The following is a 22,996-nucleotide window of genomic DNA, read 5'->3' on the forward strand; positions in this document are numbered from 1 at the left end:
CCCGCTGGGGACGCGGCGGCGGCTGGCAGGCGAGGCGGGCCCGCGGGTCACGGGAGCAGGTAAGTCTCTGCATTATTGAAGCACCGCGCTGGGTAATGTGACCACAGCCCGGGGAAGCGGGGGTGGGCTGCGGGGAGGACGGACTTCTCTGCGGCTCCAGAGCCCAGGATCAGCGTCCCGAGCTCCATCTCAAGACTGAGGCTAAGATATAACCAACTTCTGCGTATACTTTCCTCGGAACCTGAGTTCTGCTACCCCGCGGTGGGACAGAGAATGACAGACACTTGGACAGAGGGGGAGGCCATCGAGATCCGTCTAGTGGGGAAAGACCCTAACTCCTCCGACAGGTTCCGGGCTGCCGCTTGGCTCCCCCGCGTCTCCCTGCCGGGATGTGAGAGTCGCGCACCGCGCCTCGCGCGGCGAGGGGCGCTGGGCCAGTGAGCTCCGAGAGGGGACGTGGCCTGTCACACACGCCCCAGCCCAGGAAGGCGGGGCCCCTGAGGTGTCCGCTAGGAGAGGGTGGCTTGGTCAGCGGGCAGGGGAACAGTTCGTAGCCATCTGCCTGGCAGGAAACGTGCTGGACCTCCGGGCTGTTGCCGCTCCGGAGGGTGGGGCTCCGGAGAGGGGACGGTGCGTGGTCCGGGGCGATCGCCTCTTCTGGTTTTCTGGACTCTTGGCATCTCTTTCTGGTAAGGTAATTCATGCCCAACTTTGGCCCCGGATCCGAGCCTCTGGTTGCCCAAGGCCACTTACAAAACCAACAAAGCACTAATTTTAGGCTGTGCAACTTTTAGAAGGCGCGTTGTTAAAAGAACTTACCCTCAAGGCCCGGAAAAAACTTGTTCTAGGGAAGGAGAAAATGTGTCCTAGAGCATGGAGACTCGCAACTTGTTCTACTGGAGAGCCTGGGGTCTAATCTGCGTCTAAGGCTCCACTTTCTGGGATATCCCGGGGAGAGCGTCCTCTTTCCCAGCCATCAGGTCCCCTCGGTTACCAGGACCTCCAGGGTCAGTTTTCCATGAGACTCTTGGAGGGTCGGTGCAACGGTTGCTTCGGTGCACGAGGGACCCCGGGTCCTCGGGTCAGGGCCAGAGCTCACTGCCTCTTGGACTGGCGGCAACAACAGCCGCATCCATGCCTAGTAACCTGCACGTGCCTCAGGAAGTCCAGTTGGCCCCTCCCGCTGGTTGCTGGTGGGCATGGGGGACGCAGCCCGTGGATAGCGCTGCGGGCCAGGCGAGTGCGGAGGAATGAGAAGCTCGTGGGTGTTTCAGTCACCAGAGTTCCAAGCGGCTAGGGGCCCAGGTTTATGCAGCCATTCCCCGCCCCCTCTGCTCTTATTATGGGACCCATGAGACAGCTCTTTAACTCTCCTTTGGGTGTTTACATACAATTTATTGCCCTGTAAACAGTATTAATCACTGTAGTATTAACCTTCCCTTGGAGCGCTTCCGACAGTGAATGGCAGTTCTTGGCACTGGGTGGTGTCTTTTACTATGTATCAAGCAGAGTGGCAACCGGTTCCCCCTTTCGCTTCCCTTTTCAATCTCTCTAGCTACGGTTTTGGTCCCCAGTGTAAATGAATGAATGGTTTTTGACCAAGGATCAGTATCGCATTTCCATTAAAATTGTACATTGTTGAACATATTTGTATTGTTACATTATGTAATTCCCATATTATATTATTACCATTAAAACTTGAGCTTTCCCTTTAAGGCCACCCCCTATTTTTTCATCCCCAGTTGGTTTATTGCCACTCACTCATGGCTTCGGGTCCGCAGGACGGCCAGAAATGTTCCAAAGAAAATGTTGAGTATTGGTTTCAGAGAGAAGATCTGGCTAACCTTCGAAGAACATCCTTTTCAGGGCACAGGAACGTAGACCAGTGGTAACAATAAATTACAACTTGAACGGGCTTAAAGCTTCTAAGGCAATGTCCTGTTTATTCTGTTTCTAAACTAGCTGTGTGTGAAAGATGGCCTTCCCTCCACTTCACAGATGTGAAAGTGGAGGGCCATCTTGCTAATGATGAAACTTTGATTCTGTCTCCTGACGACCAATTATAAATCACTGCAGCATTTATCGATTTAAGAGGAGGTATCTTCTTTGCCATGTTACTCAACCTGGAGCCCCCTGCCAGTCATGGCAACAAGTGGAAATTGCTGGTCATCACTGTTCCTGCCTCCTTCCCATTCTTTCCTTGTCCTCTGATCCCCCTTTCTGCTGTATCTTCGTAGTATGTAAGGGATTTTGATTATCAAGAAGGGAACATTTGAGAAATTGTCTTAAGGAGAGTGGTAAAATAAAATATTATAATGAGGAAATGTTAATGTGAAAATGAAATAAAGTCCTGTGTAAACAGTTTACTTTTTTTAATGGAGTGGGACAGGTCTTTGGGAATCATTGAAGGGGAGGCCTTTGGCTAAGACCAGTTATGGAGAGCGTTAGAAATATCTCTCAAAGGGAATAGCAAGTGTTTTCCAGTAAAGAGCATTTTGCTGGGAAAACCTGATTTTCTATAACAAAATTTTATATGCATTCCTCTGAACAAAGTTTTTGAATATGATAAAATACACCTAAGAATTCAGCAAATCTTTTACAGGTTTGTGTCCACAAAAGGGAACTTAATCACATAATAATCCCTAAAGTCTTAACAGTAATAGAGCAATATAAAAAATGAAAAAAGTTTTTTATACTCATAAATTTTGGGAGACTGATGACCCACAATCCACATATTCCTCCCTACTGGAGAGTGAATTGTTCCTACAGCTTCCACAGTCCACTAGCGTTTCATCTGCCTCCAACCTTTAACACAAAACTTTTTTCTAAGGTAATTTTGATCTCTGTTATTATAACACACCCTTTTTCTGACTGAGCAGGATAAAAATATAATAATTATTATATATTGCATTTTATATTATTATAAAATAATTTTCCTTGAATATTATATGTGATAAAAATAATATATAAAATACTGAATAGTACATAAATATACAAAATGAAAAATATTATAAAATAATAATGCCACATGATATGTCCTTGAATTAAAGACTTGAGTTGTCTAATCCCAGCTAGCAGTGAACTCTGGTTCTGATATATGGTGTAGTATGTGAATTATCGACCGTTATTCACAGATTATTACTTGGATGTGTTGACTGTTATATTCACAATTAAATGATTAATTTATTTAATTCACATTAGGATAGCACCCAGTTGCTGATTGAATTCTGATTCTGTCTGAGTTTGGGGGCATTGTGTTTGAAAGTATTAGGGCAGTGCAGTACTCTGACATTCTTAGAGAAAAGATGGTATTGTGGGGTAGAATACTGAATTCTTTAAATTATAAAGACACTTCTGACCAATTAATTACTGAAGATTAAAATTATTTTATCAAGTAATATCTATACTTAGCAGAATTAATATGATGTACCTTCTAAGATGATATAACATATAACTATTCAGATTTATATCTAATCCAGATCATTCCTGAGATCAGACCTTTATATCCAACCGCTTTTTGTTATTTCCACGGACATATTTCAGAGACACCTCAAATGCAGCAAATCCAAACTATACTAATTATTTCTTCCTTCAGTGGCTTATCCTCCAAAGCTCCCCAGCTCAGTGAACGACTCACCCTCTACTCCACTGCCCATTGGGCAGTCATTTTGTCCCTAGTGTCCTAAGCCTCTCATATCCAACCAGTTCCCAAAGCTTATGCAGCTTCTTTATTTAGTATTTAAATATCTCACATATCCACCCATTTCTTGCCATCTATCTTTGTTTAGGGCACAGTCATTTCTTGCCTATAATATTACACTAGAAAGAATGTAAGACTAAACACCATATGCTCTTTTTTATAAAAATGTTTTTATTGATTTTTTTTTTTTTTTTTAGAGAGAGGAAGGGAGAGAGGGATAGAAACATTGATGTGAGAGAGAACATTGATTGGCTGCCTCCTGCACACCCCCTATTGGGGATCGAGCCCGTAAACCTGGGCACGTCCCTGACCAGGAATCAAACCAGGACCTCTCAGTCCATGGAAGGATCCCCAATCCACTGAGCCACACCAGCTGGACCATATGCCCTTTAATACATTTTCCAATATTTCATATGTCTGTCTTTCTCTCTCTGTAAGTATGTGTATATCTGTATACATAGACAGATATAGATAGACATACATAGACAGACAGATATAAGCTGTCCTGCTTGAACTTAAATTGAAGATGTTATCATACTTCATTGATAAATATTTCATCATGTGTCTTCCCCAATCAAAGACATTTCCTTGCACAAGGACAAAACCATTAACCAATCTGAAAGACGTTTAATACTGATACAAAAATATTGTCTAATATACAGCTCAAATTCAGCTTTTTAAAATTATCCCAAAATGTGTATTTTGAAAAATTCTGAATTCAGTCAAGGATTACCAAATTAAATTCTTCTCCCCCTTGAAAACTTGGCTCAAATGTCCCTTCTTCAAGAAAGCCTTTTCTAATAGATTCCTCCACTATGTGATGATGTCACTCTGTGCTTCTCCTTTGTATGTTTGTAGCATATCAGAAACAATTCCTATGTAATTAATTGCTTAGTGTCTATTAACTCCATAATGGCAGAGGCTGTGTCTCTTTTTGATAGTCATATCCTGTTGCCGTTACACATAGTAGGCATTGAATAAATATTTCCTGAATAAATGGTTATGATGTATAACTGTATATGACTATATGTATTAAGTAGAAAGTGTGTGTGTGTGTGTGTGTGTATTTTTTTTTAAAGTAAATACTGCCCCCTTTCTCTTCAGGTATTGATGTCTTGAAGAAAAAAAAGGATTTAGTCAAGTGTTTGGATTTTATTGAAACTCAGCAAAGATGGCCAAGTATGGAGAACATGAGGCCAGACCTGAGGATGGGCAGAATGAGTTCAGTGACATTATTAAGTCCAGATCTGGTAAGTAATGGGAAATGACAGGATTTTATTTATTAACTACTTAAAAGACATAGGGTTTTTTTTTTTCTTGGCTTGTATTGCACTGTTCTTGTGAGACAAGCTTCTTTTGAGAAACATAATTCTGACAAAGGAGCATTATATTGTAAAAGGTAACATAATGTCTCTGAGTGTGCTATCTTAATTTCTCAACCCAATTTAGTCTCATCGTGTGCTGACTGCCATTGCTTGGTGACACTGTAACCTGTAGTTGAATGCTATTCATTTATCAGACTAACCCCTTTAAACACAAAAACAAAGCTGGGCATTTTTTTCCTTTTCAGCCTATTTTATGAAGTTGAAGGGATTACATACTTAAAGTAGGAAGTACTATTGTTTCTGGCAGGATGGATCTTCTGAAGTTTTGCTTCGATTACCATATGTCCTTACCCCGATTCCTTTTGGTGGCCAGGGCTAGGCCAGGTGTCCTACCTTTGCTGCCATTTTTGAAACTTTTTATGAACTTTCTCAAGGTGGTTTTCACCCAGGTAATCTAATAAACTAGACTAAAACAGATTCATGGTTTCAATATGAACATTTAAATTGGGGGCCTAAGATACCACTTTCTCCCCAAGTCTTTTTATATCACCAAGTGCTTTTCCACTCTCGCTGTTCAAATGAAACTGACTGGGGCATTTAAAAAAATGCAGATCCCCTGGCTTTTCTCCAGACCTATCGAATAATAATTTCTGTATTTTTAAAAAGCTTCAAATATGAGTTTAAGACAGGCTCTGAGAGAGATATTTTTGAGCAGGCTGGGCTTTTTTGAGCTTTGAAAATTACACAGAACTCCACCCTGGGTGTGAACACTATACTTAAGTATCCTTGAGAATGACTGGCAGGTATAAAATTACAACCAGTGTCACTTTAAAATAAAAGAGGAACATACATCTTGTTTTGCTCTGTGTACCATCTTTGTTTTATATTAGGAGCTTATTTCTTGTTATATGAAACTATAGAACTATGCGTTGAAAATAAGCTCTAAATTAATAGACATACACATTTCTTTTTTTTGATACTTGTATTGGTTGATTGGTAAAGATTTTGGTTGTTACAGTTTATTTGACTCTAAATATGTAGATACTATTGAGCTTGAAAGATCTTTTGGGGGGTATGTTACAGCTAAAATCCTGTTTTAAAGAATGCTCTGAGGATGTTTTTTCCTCTACAATTCTTTTTGTTTTAAATGTTGTAGTAATATAAAGCACTATGTAGATATAAGGGATTAATATCTTCATAAGAGTACAGGATGTTTATCCAGAACTATGTAAATGTAACAAAGAGGAAGGTGAAAGTGAGACATTGTAACATATCCATGCTGGGCGTGTTCTCTAAGTTGGGAGGAGGTGTATTCTTAAATAGTTTTCTGAGCAAACCTCAATCACAGTAAGATCTTTGATATTTATAACTATGTACTTTAATCATGCCCATAAAGAAGTAATTGTATATATTTCAAAATACTAAGTATATATGATGAGTGCACATAACTTCCAAGCTATTCTTTAAATTAAAAATTATCATTTAAAAAAACTTACAATTTTCATACACTGCTGGGGGACAGTTGGGCAGAAATGATCAAGTTTTTAACATGTGTATACCAATTGGTCCATTAGCTCTATGTTTAGAGTTTTTTCCTAGAATATACAGAAATGTACAAGCAAGAAGTTGATCACAGCATTTTTATAATAGAAAAAAATTGGAAACATCATAAACATCTATTATTAAGGACTGGTTAAGTCATAATTTCCCAAAGTATTTTGAAAACAGCACAAGTTCTATTGTGTAATTTAAAAAGGGTGTTATGGACAAATAATGTTAGGAAATAGGGAATAAACCCACTCTATTCATTTAGTGTAGGGCATCTGAACAAATTACATAGAATCTCTGTGGAGTTCATTGTATTAGGGTATATTCATAAAGTAGAAGATTATATATTCATAAAAATGTTATTGATATGTATATATAAGCACAGACATATGTTCTTGACATTGTTCAGTAAAAATGTGCAATGTGAATTCAGTTATGTGAAAATTATTTTCTCAAATAAATTAGACTGTACACTAAAATGTTAATAGTGTTATCTTGGCATTTTGTGATTATTGTTATTAATTTTTTTGCTCATATGTGTATTCTAAAATACTTCAATGAGCCTGTATTACTTAGTTCTTATTTTTAAAGACTCTCAAAGTACTTGCAGTGTTTTAATGCCAAGGCTCTGACTGTTACATTTTTTTTGTTTTTTGGTGGCACCTACTTCAAAACACATTGAAAAGTTAGCTGTTGCATAGCTGAGATATGAATCACATTCTTTTGGTTGGATTATGTTGCAAAAGCCAGTAGATAAATTTGGATTTGAATGGGTCTGTTAGTCCCATTTCTGCTTTCTGGAAGGCACAGTTTTGATTCTTTTAAGGTAAACGTTAGTATACAGTAGTAATGTCTTTTGGTATGCCAACATGTACATATTGAATATGGATTTTTAGTTCAGATTAAGAAAAAGGAATAATCTACATATAATGCATTCTTTCAACAATCCTTCTTAGACATGTTCTATACCTAAACTGTTGTTTTTTTCATTGTTTTAGAGGGATGTTTTTCTATGGGACAGTTTTCATTCTCATCTGCTCTTCTAGGTTTCTTCCTTTTGGGGATTGGATATGGGGGAGGGAACAAAGATTATGGTGAGAAAAACTCAAGTTGAGAGTAAATTGATTGATTTACTCTCTTGGTTTATGAAGATTCTTCCCTTCTCCCTTCTCCCTAAATCCTTGAGTTTGGAATGCTAAAAACCTGGCATAATAAAAATATTCGTGCATTTTACATTGACTTATTGGGATTGTTTATATTGCCCTCATTCACTATTGCTTGGCTTTATGATGTGTATGAGGTTTTAAATTTTTTATGTGATTTTCACCTTCTAAACAGACATGAAATTATCAAGGGTAGGCGATGAAATAGTTTCAAGGATGTATGACGCCATATTATTTGTTTATGGTTGTAGTACATTTACCTTGTAGTTCAGTGAACTTTAGAAAAGAACTTGAAAGGATATGACCTTTAATGATTAAGAGCTTGAGGTGGGGTAACTGGAGACCTTTCTTTTCCTAACGTAAAGACACTTAAGTCAGCCTGAATTAGTGGCCTTCGGAAAGCTCACCAAGTTAGTAAATACTTTGACAGAGTATGCCAAGATACAGATTTGTTTATTTGTTTGTTTTTAAAGGGAAACATATAGCTAGTGGAGTCTGTGATGTGTACATTTCTGGTTGGAACATTTTAAACATGAGATAATGCAATGATTTGGGATGCATGTGAAGTCAAAAATATGCTCATCACTACTTCATTCTATCGATAGCTAACAATGTTAAGTATCCTTTTGTGTTGTGATAAGTTTTAACCTAGTGCGTCCTAACCAGGGTAGATCTTAGGGCTAAAGATAGTGTGTCAACTGGCTACCAGAGGGGATTTTGACCATCTGAGGATTGAACCATAGACTCTCAGATGGGAAGGGGCCATTTGTTGAATGAGTGCCATTGTTGCATGATTCAGTGGGTTCTTTAAAGTAACCTGGGTAGGAAGCCTGAGTGTAACCATTTTACAGTTTCTTCTTTCCCCTTTCCGCACCTTGTCTAATCCTGGGATCTAATTGCTGAGGGGATTTCAGAGGCCATGTAGCTGGGGCATGCCTGCGAGGTGGTTACCCAGCCTCCGCTTGCACACCTCCAAAGATGGGGTCTCATGGTGATGATGATGAGGATGATAATTCTAGCAATTTACATTTATTGACCACAAACTATGTGCAGATGTGGTGTCAAGAGTTTCATCCTCACCACTACTGCTTTATAGATGACAAACATGAGCCACACAAGTAATGACCACACTGGCCTGCCTTCTAGTTTTCCAAAGGTCCAGTTGTGCCTGTCTCAGGCCTTTGCACCTCCCTTTTATACCGGTCTTTGTCTTATGGGCTCCTTGTTATCATCTAGATTTAGACTTAAATGCCATTTCTGAGTGATCTTCCCAGACAGATCTTTAGAAAGTAGCTCTCCCTTGCCTGGCTAGAGTGGTTCAGTTGGTTGAGCATCATCCTGTGCACGGAAAGGTTGCCGGTTTAGTTCCTGCTCGGGGCACATACAGGGTTGCAGGTTTGACTTCCTAGTTGAGGAGCATAAGGAAGGCAACTAATCAGTAGTTCTCTCGCACATCGGCGTTTCTCTCCCTCTCCCTTCCTCTCTGTGAGCATGTTCTTTGGTGAGGATTTAAAAAAAAATAGCTCTCCCAGTCACTCTTGACTGCATCACCATATTTAAATTCCCTCTATGTTCTCATTGCTATGTGGCACTGACCTTGTTTTATGTATTTATTAATGTCCTTCCTACTAGAATTTAATTCCAAAGGTGCAGGGACCAATACATCCCTGAGACCAAGTCCACTGCCTTGCTCCTAGTAGGTGAGCAGTGAATGTTTGTTCAATGAAAAAGGCTCCCAGAGCTAGAAAAATGCCAGATCTGGGTTAGAGCTCAGGTGAGCTGACTCCAGAAACCCTGCACCTGACCTCTGCATAATGCCGAGTCTCCTAATGTACAAGGTAGTTTATTTTGTTGTTTGTGGATCATTCTTTTTTTTGATTTGGTGCCTAAATCTACTGCTTACATATTTTTCACAGTATTGATTGGATTTATACATGCCTCTCTCTCTTCTTTTATGGTTACCAAGTGTGGGGCCCCGGGCTGTGCCAAGCGAGGGCTGAATTGTAGGAGATGCCACCTGCTGCTCCCAGACCTGTCCTGGCCTTCCCTGGCTCTGGTCTTTGTCATCCTCTGTCAAGAGTTAGCAAAGGGGAAAATACCAGAGGACAGGCAGTCCTCTGGGTGGAAGGTAGATAAATTGATAATCTGTTTCTGACGTGAATTCTCTTTTCTCTTTTCTTTCGACTGCTGCTCAAGGCTTTTCACTGGCTGGTGAAAAAAGGTAGTGGATTTCAGATGCACTGCGATTTGGCACAATTTAAGTCCTGGTCTGATGCCCAGATGGGTATCTGTGGATTGAAAGAGTTGGTAAGAGGCGGGGGAGGGGAAGGAAGAAAAGAGAGGCAGGTGAAATAAAAATAAAATGAATTATTTAAGGTGGAATGTTGTACCTGGTTACATTTACAGCAAACCTTCTGAAAAGGTGCTATATCTGCAATAAAGTAAGCTTGCTTAGCAAGATTTAGTTTTGTGAAAATTATGAAGGAGATTTACCTTATTTGTTTATCTTTCAGAAGCCTTTCTTCACGAAGCAGTGGTTAAGTTGTATTTAGGGAGTCATCCATTGGTCTATTGGTCTGCTGCTTTCTTTCATTTAAAGAAATATCTGTGAGGGGATTGTCCTAAAGAGCTTAAGGGACTGTAAAAATTAGTTCTTCTTCTTCTTCTTCTTTTTTTTTTTTTTCTCCCGAAGCTTTGCATGGCTGGAATACCTGTGCTCTGAAGGAAGGTCTTTGAACAGGTTTGGTTTTTTCCACGCGCCCTGGGGATTTGTGGTTTGGGACAAGTAACCCTGATGGAAATTCAACTCTGACAGAGCTGACCAGCTATTCTTGTAATGCCTGTAGAAGTGTTCTCCTTGTGGCTCCTCATTATGCCGAAATTGCGCAATTACAGCAGAGTTTTGAGTATTGCGGTGATTCTCCTGACTTGTTACTGTGGCTCTGGAAGATTGTAGGTGATCCGTTCACCGCTGGAAAATGCGAATTGCTGAGAATGTTCTGGGCAGTGGAAGTACATTAATTATGTAGGCAGAATAGAAAACTCAATTTTATTGAACATTAGTTGAGGCCAGAAGTTTGAACTGGATGCTGATATGGTGATTTTCAGGGAACAAGGGAACATGTAAGGTCATTGGAGCAGTTGTAAATATTAGTTAAAATTTAATCGGGAAGGATACTCAGGTGGTTTCAGCTGTATTGGCCGTATGGCCCCCTCCCCCAAAGCTGTGTGTGGAGGCAGAGATATTTGCTATGTTATCCTTTGTGTATGGCTTAACTGTACAATAGTAAATACGCCCAATTCAGGATTTGGAATGTGAGTTGGTGTGAGTTTTTAAATACATATTTACTCTCAGAAGGATGGCTCATGAACTGAGAAATCTACTCCTGATCCGGCCCTTTCACTTTTGCTTCTTCTGCCCCTGGACGTACACATGTCAGCTGCCGGAGGCTCCCACGCACCCTTTGCACGAGCACAGACCTGAGTTTCTGTACAGCCCACGGGGCTTCTCTCTCAGAAGCCTGTACTTGTGGCCCAGTGGGTGAGCGGAATTGGGTGTGTGCTCATTCGGCAGCTAAGTTTAAAGTTTGGGGTGGTAAACCCTCACTACAGTTCCTTTAACAACAACAACAAAATCTATTCTGTCTATCATAGCCATTGAGCTCAAAGTGTAAAGTGTGAGGATAACATGTCATGGGTGAATATTTTCAAATGAACTTTTTTTGGTGTGTGGGTGGCCAGCTTGTTGTTAGGATTTCTGTCTAGTTCAAGAAATTTTGCATTTAATTATGAAACAAAATTTTTTTGAAAGGGAAGAAAAGAACACATAATCACATTTCTGACGTAGCAAGGGGACCCAGTAAAAATATTACTTTGTGCCCTGGCTGGTTTGGCTCAGCGGTTGGAGCATCGACCTGCGGACCAGAGAGTCCCCGGTTCGGTTCCTGCTAGGCCCTAGCAGCTAGGGGCACGCACCAAAAAAAAAAAGAAAAGAAAAAAAAAAAGATATTACTTTGTGTCTCTAAAGTGGTACAACTTTGCATTAAGTACAGGTACTGTAACTGAAAACGTATTGTCTGTTTAGATCTTCTCTAATTCCATGGTGTTAATACTTGCAAATCTCTCCTGCTTTATTTTCCTTGTTAGGATTTTGGTATGTACATGATCTCACTTATTTGTGGGATATAATGAACAAAATAAGCTGATGAACCAAACAGACTCAGAGACATAGAGAGGAGTCTGGTTCAGACTGACAAACCTCAGAGGAGGGGCACAGGATGAGATAAACCAAAGAACTTATATGCATGTATGTGTAACCAATGGACATAGACAACTGCTGGGGGGGGGGGGGGATTGGGAGGAGGGTATCTAGGGGGAAAAAGGAGAAACATCTGTACCAAAAATAAATTAATTAATTTAAAAAAGATTTTGGTCTGTGCTTTATCTGAGGAGACTATATAATGTGTTTGGGAGGGTAGCATTTTGAGGTTGACGCTAACTGGTTGGTTCTCTTGCTCCTCATAGGCTATGTGTGAATCATGTCAGCATTAATGCAGTGATTACATACATGTATGCATATGCTTTTATTTTCAAAGTCAGGTTCAGGGCTCATTCCATATGGAGTTTCTAACCCAGGCTGCATGTCACAGCCTCCCTTTGGGACTGTGACTCAGTCATGTGAGCAGGCTCCCAGCATCTGGAGTTTTAACAAGCTGCATGGGTTATTCTGTTCAGTGCCATAGATTTATGGACAAAGGAGGCAGGTTTAAGACTCCTGGAGTGGAAGAGGGAGCGGTCTGTGCATTGCAGAGGAGCAAGGAGAGCTCTAGTCAAATGGTGAAGATTATTTCTACTTGTAAACACTTCCCTTTAAGCAATTTCAAAAGGCAACAGATACCTTAGTATTGGACATTTTTTCCCTTTTGTCTTGTATTCTGAAGAGCTTGGGTTGTACTCCTGGTCAGGAGAGCGATGGCACTCGGTGCATGTCTTGCTGTGGCCCATTCGATCATGGTGAAATATTCAGCACTGAACTAGTTCTTCTCCGAGCTCCCGTGTGACGATGGCTTGTTTGGTTGTTGTCTTACACCCCCACACCCCTGCCAGCCACGCCTCCTGTCTTGAAACGTCATCCCTCCGTCAAACCTCAGCAAAAATGCCCCAGAGCATTCCGTCCGATCCGAGCCAGAGTCCACCTTCGCTCCCACCTGTTCACTCCTTATTTCTGTTTTTTTTTTTTATTCTTCTTTCTTGCATATGCTTTCCCAGTTTGACTTTCTTTATTTTTTTAAAAATTCTCACCAGAGAATATAATTTCATTGATTTTTATAGAGAGTGGAAGGAGGAAAGACAGACAGAGAGAGAAACGATGATCGGTTGCCCTCTGTGTGTGCCCCGACTGGGGACTGAACCCACAACAAATCTGCAGCTTTTGGTGAACGACGCCAAGCTCGGACCGACTGAGCCACACTGCCGGGGCCTAATTTGACTTTCTGATGCGGGCCGGTAGCTTATTCTCCACAAACAGTAAATGCTCTAAAAAGGTTTTAAAAAATCAGAAGTGCTTCTGTACACACCCTATTCCGTCCTTTTGCTAGATGTGGGCTCAGCAGTGAGGAACACGTCTGTTCTCAAGGTGCTCTCGGGCTCTTTGGGAAGAGAGGCACAGATAGACATCCCTGCACGAAAAAGCAGTGTGGTGTGTACCAGGCCGTGGGAACATGGAAGGAGGAAGACGGGGCTTGCTTGGTGAGAATGAGGGACTGCTGAGAGAGGGCCCTAGAGGAGGGACCGCGAAGGTGTGCCTTGAAGGACCCATAGGGGGCAGCCAGGTGGACAGCGAAGGGAGGGCATTGCACGAGAAGAACTGTGCCTTGAGTCTGTAGCTGGTAGGTGAGTGTGGCTGGGGCTTTGCAGATGCTGGGAGAGGTTGGGGCCAGATTTTGGAAGCTCTTTTGAAGCAGGCTAAGAGGTGTGATTTGTTCTCTGCAGGAGTCACTACAGGACTTGAAGTGGGTTAATGACTGGCTGGCTCACCACGGTTTTTCAGAACAATAGCTTGGTTGGCAGTATGAAAGATACATTTAGAAGGGAGCAGAGTTGGAGAGGGTCAGGAGTCAGGAAAAAACTGAGAAAGTAATTGAGGTTAGAGACGATGGGGGCTTGGACCAGAGAGGTACAGGTGGAGAAGGAGGAGGGGAAAGGCTTGGAAAGGTGGTTAGCAGTTAGTCACAACACATCTGAAGCTCATCATACACTTTACCTTCATGGATTTGTTTTCCATTTTTAATCAGGTGTGTAGTTTTTCAAATCATGTCGTAATTCAAGTTCTCAATACTTTCAGTTATTAGCTCTTCCTCCAGAAATAATCATCTTAACTGGATTAGTTTCTTTTTTGTTGTTGTTAATCTTCAGGATATTTTTTGATAGAGTGTCGGGGTGGGGAGATTAAGGGCCAGGGATTGAACCTGCAACCCAGGTACATGCCCTTGACTGGGAATTGAAGCCGAAACCCTTTGGTCCTTGGGCTGATGCTCTAACTGCTGAACCAAATTGGCTAGGGCTGGTTTCTTAATTTTTAAAAAAATCCTCACCTGATTTCTATTTATCTTCAGCTAGAGTGGGAGGGAAGGAAAGAGAAATATCGATGTGAGAGGGACACATCAACAGGTTGCCTCCAGTGAGACCCCGACAAGGGCCAGGGACGAACATCAATTGAGGTACGTGCCCTTGACTGGAATCAAACCTGAGACTCATTGGTCTGTGGGCTGGCGCTTTAACTGCTGAGCCAAACCAGCCAGGGCTAGAGTTTTTTTTTTTATCCTCACCCGAGGACATTTTTTCCATTTTTTGTTCAGATAAAGTGGGAGGGAGAGAGAGGAAGAGAAAGAGAGAGAAACATCGATGTGAAGGGACACATCGAGTGGCTGCCACCCGCACGACCAACCAGGGCCGGGGACAAACTGCAACCGAGGTACATGCCCTTAGCGGGAACCGAACCCCGGTCTCTCCGGACCGCAGGCCGACGCTCTAACCGCTGAGCCAAACCAGCCAGGGCAAGGTAGTTTTACTTTTGAGTGAAGCTGACTACTGCTGTTTTTCTTACATTGCCTCTTGGTCAGTTTATTTAGGAAATTTTAAATTGAATTGTTTCAATAGATTTGTATTTTTCTACATATATATTCTGAAAGAAATGTCATACTTCAGAAAAAGTAGGTTAATAAAAATGAGAGAAAAGGTTTATTCATGTTTATTCAGTACAATATGAAAGTTCTTTGAAAATGTAGCAAAGAAAGGTAATATTCATCTCATCTTAAAGTGAAGATATAGTCTTGGGCAGCTAAAAGAAATCTATATACAAACAGAGCCTGGGAAACTATTTCAGAGGGACTTGAATTGTATAGAATGTTTCATGTGATGCTGTGAGTATAATGTCATCCCATGTAATTTCAGCTTCAGATAGGGTGAGAAAAAGCAGATTAAAAATAAATTAAGGACAGATGTTAAGAAACACCTCTTCATTTAGGTGGTGGAAAGGTCAGAGTTCAGTCACTAAAGCTGGGATGCTAAGAAGTAACAATTATTCAGGTACAGATGCTTTTTGTAATGTGAGGCTTTGCCGTGATAGAAACATCAATGAGAGAGAACATCTATTGGCTGCCTCCTGCATGCTCCTCACTGGGGATCAGGCCCACAACCTGGGCATGTGCCCTGACTGGGAATCGAACCGGCAACCTTTTGGTGCATGGGTTGGCACTCAACCACTGAGCCCCACCAGCTGGGCAAAACAAAACAAAACAAAACAAATTTTTGATTTTGCCAGTTTAGTTGGCTGTTTTGGTTTGTGAATCTAGCTTTTTTTTTTTTAAAGATTCTGTCTTAAGCAGTGCAGATCATTAGGGAAGGACTTCATTTATCTGTCTCTGTCTCTGTCTCTGTCTCTGTCTCTGTCTGTCTGTCTCTGTCTGTTTGTCCATCTATCTGCCTACCTAGCTTTCTGGCCTCTCTGTAGAAGGAAGGCATTTTGAATGGCATTTGTGACCTTGCTCCTAATATACATCATGCCGTGGGACTGGCCCAGGGTGACTGCGACCATTCCAGTCGTCAGGTGTCTTTCATCTAGAGAGGGCAGACGTCTTTCAGTAAAAGAATTAAACAAGCAGTCACAGTTTTAAAAAGCAAAACAGCACAGGATGCGCTGTGCGGTCATGGAGGGGTCTTGGAAGGGCACCTGTGCAGACTGGACGTGCCGGTGACATCGGGAGAATGAACACAGGCTAGAGAAGGCGCGGGAGGGCAGGAGGGCTGTTAAGGTCGAGGAATCAGTGGCGTATCAGAGGCTCGGAGGTGAGAACCGCTTCTCTGTGTGGCTGGAGAGGGATGTGTGAAGTCAGGATACGGCTGGAAAGTGAAGCCTGGACCAGTTAATGAAGAGCGTAGTAAGGCACCGTTTGGAGTTTTGATTGTATCCTGAGGGTGACTCTGAAAGTTTTTATTTTTATGTTTTTGAAATTTAACATGTCAACTTTAATATTATTAAAAATAATGACATAGTCAATATAAATAAATTTACAGGAAATGATATGCCAGATATTTGTGTACCTTCATTTGAAATTTATCAACTCTTAATATTATGACATATTTGCTTTAGATTATATTTTAGAGAGCTAATTATATCAGCAAAGATAAATGTTAAAAACAATTTTGAGTATAAACAAAAATCAAGCCGCAGAATTTATTGAATGGAACCATCTATAAAGTCCAGATACCTCCAGAAATTACCGTGTAATGTTTATATATTCATAAATACATCCTAAAACACAAGGGTGCTCAGCTGTCAGCCCTTCAGCTGCTGGGGAGTGAATGCTTGCGTCGCCTCCGTCCTGCAAGGCGCCCCCCAGCATCCCCTACAGCGATGCACTTTGTGTCATTTACTGTTGTCTATTTGCCTGCTTGAAATAGCTCATATTTTTTCAAACCTCAGCATTAAAAAAAAAAAATGCTTCCAATTTCCAGGTAACTCCCACACAACTCCAGCACACACCCACAACATCAACTCCAGTTATCCCAATTCTAGTAGCAGGTCACATATTTAGTGACATCTCCCCACATGCCCCCCACTCTGGCAACTGGGATGCCCTGGTTCTGGAAGGCCTTGCTGCTTTCCAGGGGCTTTAAGCAGAGGACTGACCTGATCAGATTGGCTCTTCAGGAGAAGAGATGACTTGGGCTGGGGCAGTGGAGAGGGCAAGCCTTGGACCTGGAGGGCTGTTGACTCACTGTGGAAGGGTCAGTGACATTGTTCACCTGAACTAAGGGAGTGGTGGAGGAGAGGGGAGTTGGAAAGCTTTAGGTAGGAGATAGGTGTGTGGGACATGGTGGTAGGGAGGAAGTCTACTTGCCAGCTCCACCGCCTGGCAGGTGGAACCTTTCGATCAAGGTCTTGGGGGGAGAGAGGTGTGATATATACCCCAGGAGAGTGGGTGTCTTGGTCTGGGATTACAGCCTTGAAAATTGATAGCTGGAGTCTCGACTGTTTTCCTCAGTAATCTGTGGCACTCTTTTAAATAGATTCCTAACATTTCTCTAAATTTCAATGAGAACTGTTTAATTTCTCTTTGTATTTTCTAAGAGTTTTGACTGCCCTTAGAATCTGGAGAAAGGGTAGATCGTGGCAGTAGAAGATAAAGAACTAAGCAGGAGTTTTTGATTTTTAATATTTTCATTTCCGAGAGTCACAGGAAGCCAACTTGCAGATGCTGTGTTAGCTCATCTGCTTGGCTTGGAGAGGGAGGGAGCGGGTTGTTGAGAAATGCATGCGATGTGTACAGAAGTATTTTACACATGTGCCTCTGCACATTTTCTGGGGAAAAGTGCCCACAGTTTTTGTTATATTTTCCAAGGAGGTTTATGATCCATCAAAGGTTGAGTCTTATTAGGGTTGTGTCTCTTGTAGTGTTTCCATCTCTTCTGTTGGACATTCAGTTGGCAGCCTGACACTCTGGCGTGAGTTTAGGTCCCACACTCTTGCCGCAACTCAGATTTGAACCTAACACTTCTCTGTTGTCTGAGAGCCATTCGAACAAAAGACCCAATTGCCAGAATTAGGGTAGGTAGACGCAAGTTTGAAGGGCATGATTTCTGACCATGTTTGACCTAGTTTTGCATATAATGAATTTTTATTTGTTGATGGATCTTTCCCGTTTGTTGCTAAAAGTGGCAATTAGTCAGACATAAATTACTAATTAACAGTCTGGTTTAGATTCTTTTTCTTAATGAATGGAACGTGTACTCCTTCAAGCTCTGGTGGAGTGGGTACCACATGCTTTATTTTTCCGAACATCAAGGGTAGTTTATTTTTTTAAAATGCCGATGTGTGTGTCACTTGAAAATAGGCCAGTCAGTCTCTCCTTTTCTCTTGGAGTAAGAGCAGAGGTTCTCAGCTGAGGACCCTGCGCCCCGCTGGCCTCCTGTGTGCCTCTTTTCTGCCACCCCTCCTGCTCCCAGAGATCAGCGGTGTTCGTTCCCCTGCTCCTCATTTCGTGTCTGGATCAGACCCCCTCCAGGTTATCAGATTGTATCACCAACTGAACCTCATTGCTGAGGTGCCACTTTGCCCCTCGCCCCCACCCCCAACTCTCATTTCTCCATGATTTTAACTCCTGGTGCACTGTCACTCTTTCTAGAAGTTACTTTGTTTTAATGATTTCAATATAAGCATAGAGCATCCTTCTAACACTATCTCTCAGTCTTTGAACTTCTCTTGGCCAACCATGTCATCATTTAGGGCTGCAGCCCCTCCATGGTCTAAATTTCAAGCGTCGCATGTTCTGCCCACCTCGTCTTACATGTCTAATCCACCCCCTCTTGTATCCTGATTCTAGTGGGGTCTGACCCAGTGGGGTCTACAGTCCATTGATCCAATGACCATTATATTATCTGTGTCCCTTCATGGCCTCTCTCTGCTCTGTGTGAGATTTATAGTCCATCGCAGTCACTCCTTGGCTAATGCCGTCCATTCCCTTGCCTTCCCAGCTTTGTCACAGCTGAGTCAAACCGCACCCTTGGTTAAATCTAACTCCCCAGCTACTCTGTACTGGCCTCCACGCAGAGGAGCGTGGCCCTTGCCTCAGTGTAATTCATGATCGTGTGTGAGACCTTAATGCCGCTTGGCAATCCCCCCTCCACTGTCTTCGATGAATATTCATACTGTCTCCTTTCTCCTGAAACATTTGTAACTTCCTCCCCATCCTGAATTTGAGCTGACGACTCTGCCTATTCTGGTCTAAGAAAATTGAGGAGGGCTATGCAAGGTTCAACATCCCATCTCCCTCCAACCGGCTCCTGCCCAAGGCACCCCGTCTGTGTACAGATGTCCCATTCTCTCTGCTGACTTATGGACCTCTCTTCTCTGTCCTCCGAATCCTGCTACTTCCCTCTTCAGTGGGTCCTCTCCATCAGCATACTATTATTTTTCTTCTAAAGACCTCCATTCTTTACCCCGCCTCCCTCTCCAGTCGTCAGCCCATTGAGGAAACGTGTTCCCCTTGAGGAAAGTTTCTCAAAAGGGATTTATAGGCCCAGAGTTGCAATTCCTCTCCTTTGATTCTCTCTTAAAACCATTTTAAACAGGCAGAGCCCCTGCCATTCAACTAAAACAACTCTTAGCAGTGTTCTGGACGCTCTTCCTGCTAAATCCACTGGTCAGTTCTCAGTCTTCATTTTACTTGATCCTTCAGTAGCATCAACACAGTTGATTATTCTCTTCTCCATGAAATTCTTTCCTTCCTTGGCTTCTAGGATACACCACACTCTCCGATTTCCCTCTTCTCCTTGCTGATCCTGCTTCCTAAGGTCAGAGGGCCCAGGGCACGGTCCTTGGACCTCCTCGTTATCACAGTCACTCCTTTTGGCATCTGTGCTGTCTCCTGGTTTTAAATACCGTCCGAACACTGGACTCAGATTTCCATCTCTGGCCTCGACCTCTCCCCCTGAACTGTATACTTATATTTCCAGCTGCCCACTAGACATCCCCACTTGTATGTCCACATCTGAATTCCTGATCTCCCTCGCAAGCCATCCTGATCCCACCGGCTTGCCTAGCTCTCTGGAAGTCAACCTGATTCTTCCAGTTGCTCAGGTAAAACATTTTGGAGTCATCTGGATCGTCCTTTCATTCTCTTTTAACCACATCCAATCCATTAGCAAAAAGTGTTGGCTCTGTTTTTCGGATATCGTTTACACAGAATCTGATCATATTTTACCCCTGCCCTAGTCTAGGCCGCTGTCATTCTTGTCTGAATTTCTGTAGTCACCTCCTTAGGGACCTCCGGCTTCCACCCGCGTGCCCCTGAAGCAGGCGTCACCAGCAGCTGAGTGACCAACAGGGCTCGGGGGATGCTGCCTGGCTTTATACTGCTTGTTGTGCACAGCCGGTGGGTGCCCTCCGTTTCCGAGCCTTTCCCTGGTGGTCCCTGCCTGCACACTCCTCCCTCCCCTGTGCGACCTGCTTGACCATCTGATTAACACTGCACACCCTCCCGTCTTCGGGACTCCCACCCACCTTACCCAGTTTTATTTTGTCCATAGCATTTAGCACCTGCTGGTGCGCTCCACCATTTACCTGTTTGTGGTGCTGATGCCCATCTCTCCCCACTAGAATGTAAACTCCATGAGGGCAGGTCTTGTATGTGGGGTGAATGGCTAGTATCTAGAACAGAGGCTGGCACGGAGTAAATGCTCAGTAAATACATGTCGAGTGAGTGAACCAATTGTGTCCTTTGTTGCTTTCAACAAATGCGTAACCCCCAAGACAAATAACAGTTGAATCTTTATTGTATCGTCTTGCACTGATTGCTAAGCTCTAAGTTAGTCTGTGGTCTTGTTTCCCCAAAGCTGGTGACGTTTTCAACAGTCAGACATGAAATAAGACGGAGGCCAATGTAATGTAGATATATGTCAGTGTACGGTTGTCAACGGCCGTTTCTTTTCCAAGATTGTCCTTTATTTAGAGAATTTGTTAGTTTTCTATTTGGCACAGAAATGTCCATTAGTGAAATGATGGTGATAGTTCTTCTGTAAGATGAGATCTGGCAGGAGGGAGCTTTCTTCAGATTAAGCCCTCCAGAAGGGCCCAAATAAAAGGTTCTTGAAAATAAGGATGCTGATACTTGGTTTTGTTATGTGATTTGGTGCCTGCCTCCTTCTTCTCCCTCCCGTCCTCCTTTCCTTCTTCCTTCCTGCCTTCCTGCCTTCCTGCCTGCCTTCCTGTCTTCCTGCCTTCCTCCTTCCTTCCTTCCTTCCTTCCTTCCTTCCTTCCTTCCTTCCTTCCTCCCTCCCTCCCTCCCTCCCTCCCTCCCTCCCTCCCTCCCTCCCTCCCTCCCTTCCTGCCTTCCTGCCTTTTTTCCTTCCTTCCTTCCCTTTGCCTTGGAAGTCTTTCTGAAAACAAGTCTTAGATGGAGGTGACATTTTAGGAGCGTGACAGTGCATTGCTGCTCTCTTCAATGCATAGCTGACAGGCAGGGGGAGCTTTCTGTAAAGCAAGGTTGTGTGTGGGGGTGGGGTGGGGGGGGAGTGGTAATGGCCCCTGAGGCTCTTTTATGGTTTTTGGAACATAATTTAATATCACTATTTAGTTGATAAATTCTAGAAAACCTGAGTACCCTACTAAAAAGAAAGAATTTTAGTCTTAGAGAAGAGTTAGGTACTAGCCTTGGTTCTGCAAATAACCAGCTTTGTGACCTTGAATCAATCAATCAGTCTCTTCGCACAGTTAATCGATTTGTTTGTAAGGTAAGAAGTGTGGACTGGATGACCTCACCCTGATCACTTTATAATTTCCATAGAACCAAGTTGTTAATGCTTCATTGTCAGAGTTGAGCTAGTCAGGGTTGAGCTCCTTATCTTCTTCCTCATTGTTGTAATTTCTGTTCTGTCTGCAGGCATTTTGTGATCTTCCCAAGTATCCTGCACACGTGGATTCTTAAAGCAAGCTTGTTGTTGGGAGTATAGGCAGGATTGCATGAGGCATTTAGGATAAGCCTTTTATCTCTAAAGCGGGTTAAGTATCAAGTATAGCGTGATATTATTTTACACAATATTTGAAAAGCAGAATAAGAAACTCCTAAGGCTTTAAAATTTTTATTAGCACTCTCTTGTGGTGATTCCATAGGGAGTGGCTCAATGCCGTATCAAATGACGTGGTTATGAATGTCAGTGTGGCCACCACCTCTTGGCTGTGTGAATTTGGGCAAATTGCTGCACTGCCTCAGTTTCCTTTTCAATAAAGTGAGGATAGTACTAGTACCTGCTTCCTCGTGTTGTTGTAAAAATTAATATATGCAAAACACTTAGGTATGTAGCAGCATTCAGTACATGTTAGCTATTCCTACCACACATAAACCTATTATAATGTGAGTGTATTCTTCTCAGTCTTATAATATGAGCATGTAAAATAGTCCTAATTATATCATACAAGCAAACTCTGTTTTTCTTCCTTAGGTATACCTAGAATTCTGCTTTTTAATTTTTTGCTATTTTCTGACAAGAAGACATTCTAAGTAGACTGAATGTTTTCAGATCATTTATAGACCTTTAGACACTATGATTAATGTCCCCATGGAACTCTTTTACTTATTTTTTCTTGTGTGTTTAATTATATATTTGATATATATTTTCTGGTAGGATAAGACACTGTATCCATATAAAACTCCTCTTCTCTTTTCTCTTCTTCTTCTTTTTTTTTTTTTGGCCAAGGCTTGGTACTATCGGTTTTTGTGGGGGATTCCTATAATTGACTCATATTGCATGCTTTCGCATACCCCCAGAAATCTTATTTACAGTCAATTTATTTAGACATTTGCAAAATATATTAGAGAGAGTCTAAACTACCAAAGAAACCTCAAAATTCTGTGGCTCAGATGGGATCGAAGTTTATTTCCCTCTCGGTACAGTTCAGAGTTGGTGGGTGGTGTTTGTTGGTGGGTCTGCTCCATACGGCCTCTCTGGGTCCCGGTGCCTTCTTTCTCGTTCGGCCGTCTTGTTGTCTCCTCTTGGTAAAGACTGGCCTGCAACACGGTGTCCAAGTTCTAGTCCAAGCAAAGGGGAAGGAGAGGAAGTAAAAAACAAGCCATTTCATTTTTAAAGGATGCGACGCAAGGGTTCGTGCATGATGCCTTTGCTGTCCCATTGGCTGCAGCTCAGTCGCGAGCCTTGTCTAGCTGCAAGGGAGTGGAGAAGTGTGGGTTGGGGGGGGCGGCCAC

General features: G+C 42.5%; 1 protein-coding gene across 1 annotated transcript in view; it reads left to right on the top strand.

Annotated features, from left to right (window-relative positions):
* The first annotated feature begins 566 nt into the window (after nucleotides 1-566).
* The window catches only part of UTRN (utrophin), a 466,391-nt gene continuing 443,961 nt past the window's right edge, over nucleotides 567-22,996 (top strand). The window contains exons 1-2 of the mRNA XM_036248256.1: nucleotides 567-689; nucleotides 4,805-4,950. Coding sequence (XP_036104149.1) covers nucleotides 4,872-4,950 — 79 coding nt within the window. The 5' untranslated portion in view covers nucleotides 567-689; nucleotides 4,805-4,871. The remainder of the gene's footprint in view (nucleotides 690-4,804; nucleotides 4,951-22,996) is intronic.

The sequence above is a fragment of the Molossus molossus genome, unplaced genomic scaffold (assembly GCF_014108415.1).
Source record: "Molossus molossus isolate mMolMol1 unplaced genomic scaffold, mMolMol1.p scaffold_m16_p_8, whole genome shotgun sequence".
Classification (NCBI taxonomy): Eukaryota; Metazoa; Chordata; class Mammalia; order Chiroptera; family Molossidae; genus Molossus; species Molossus molossus.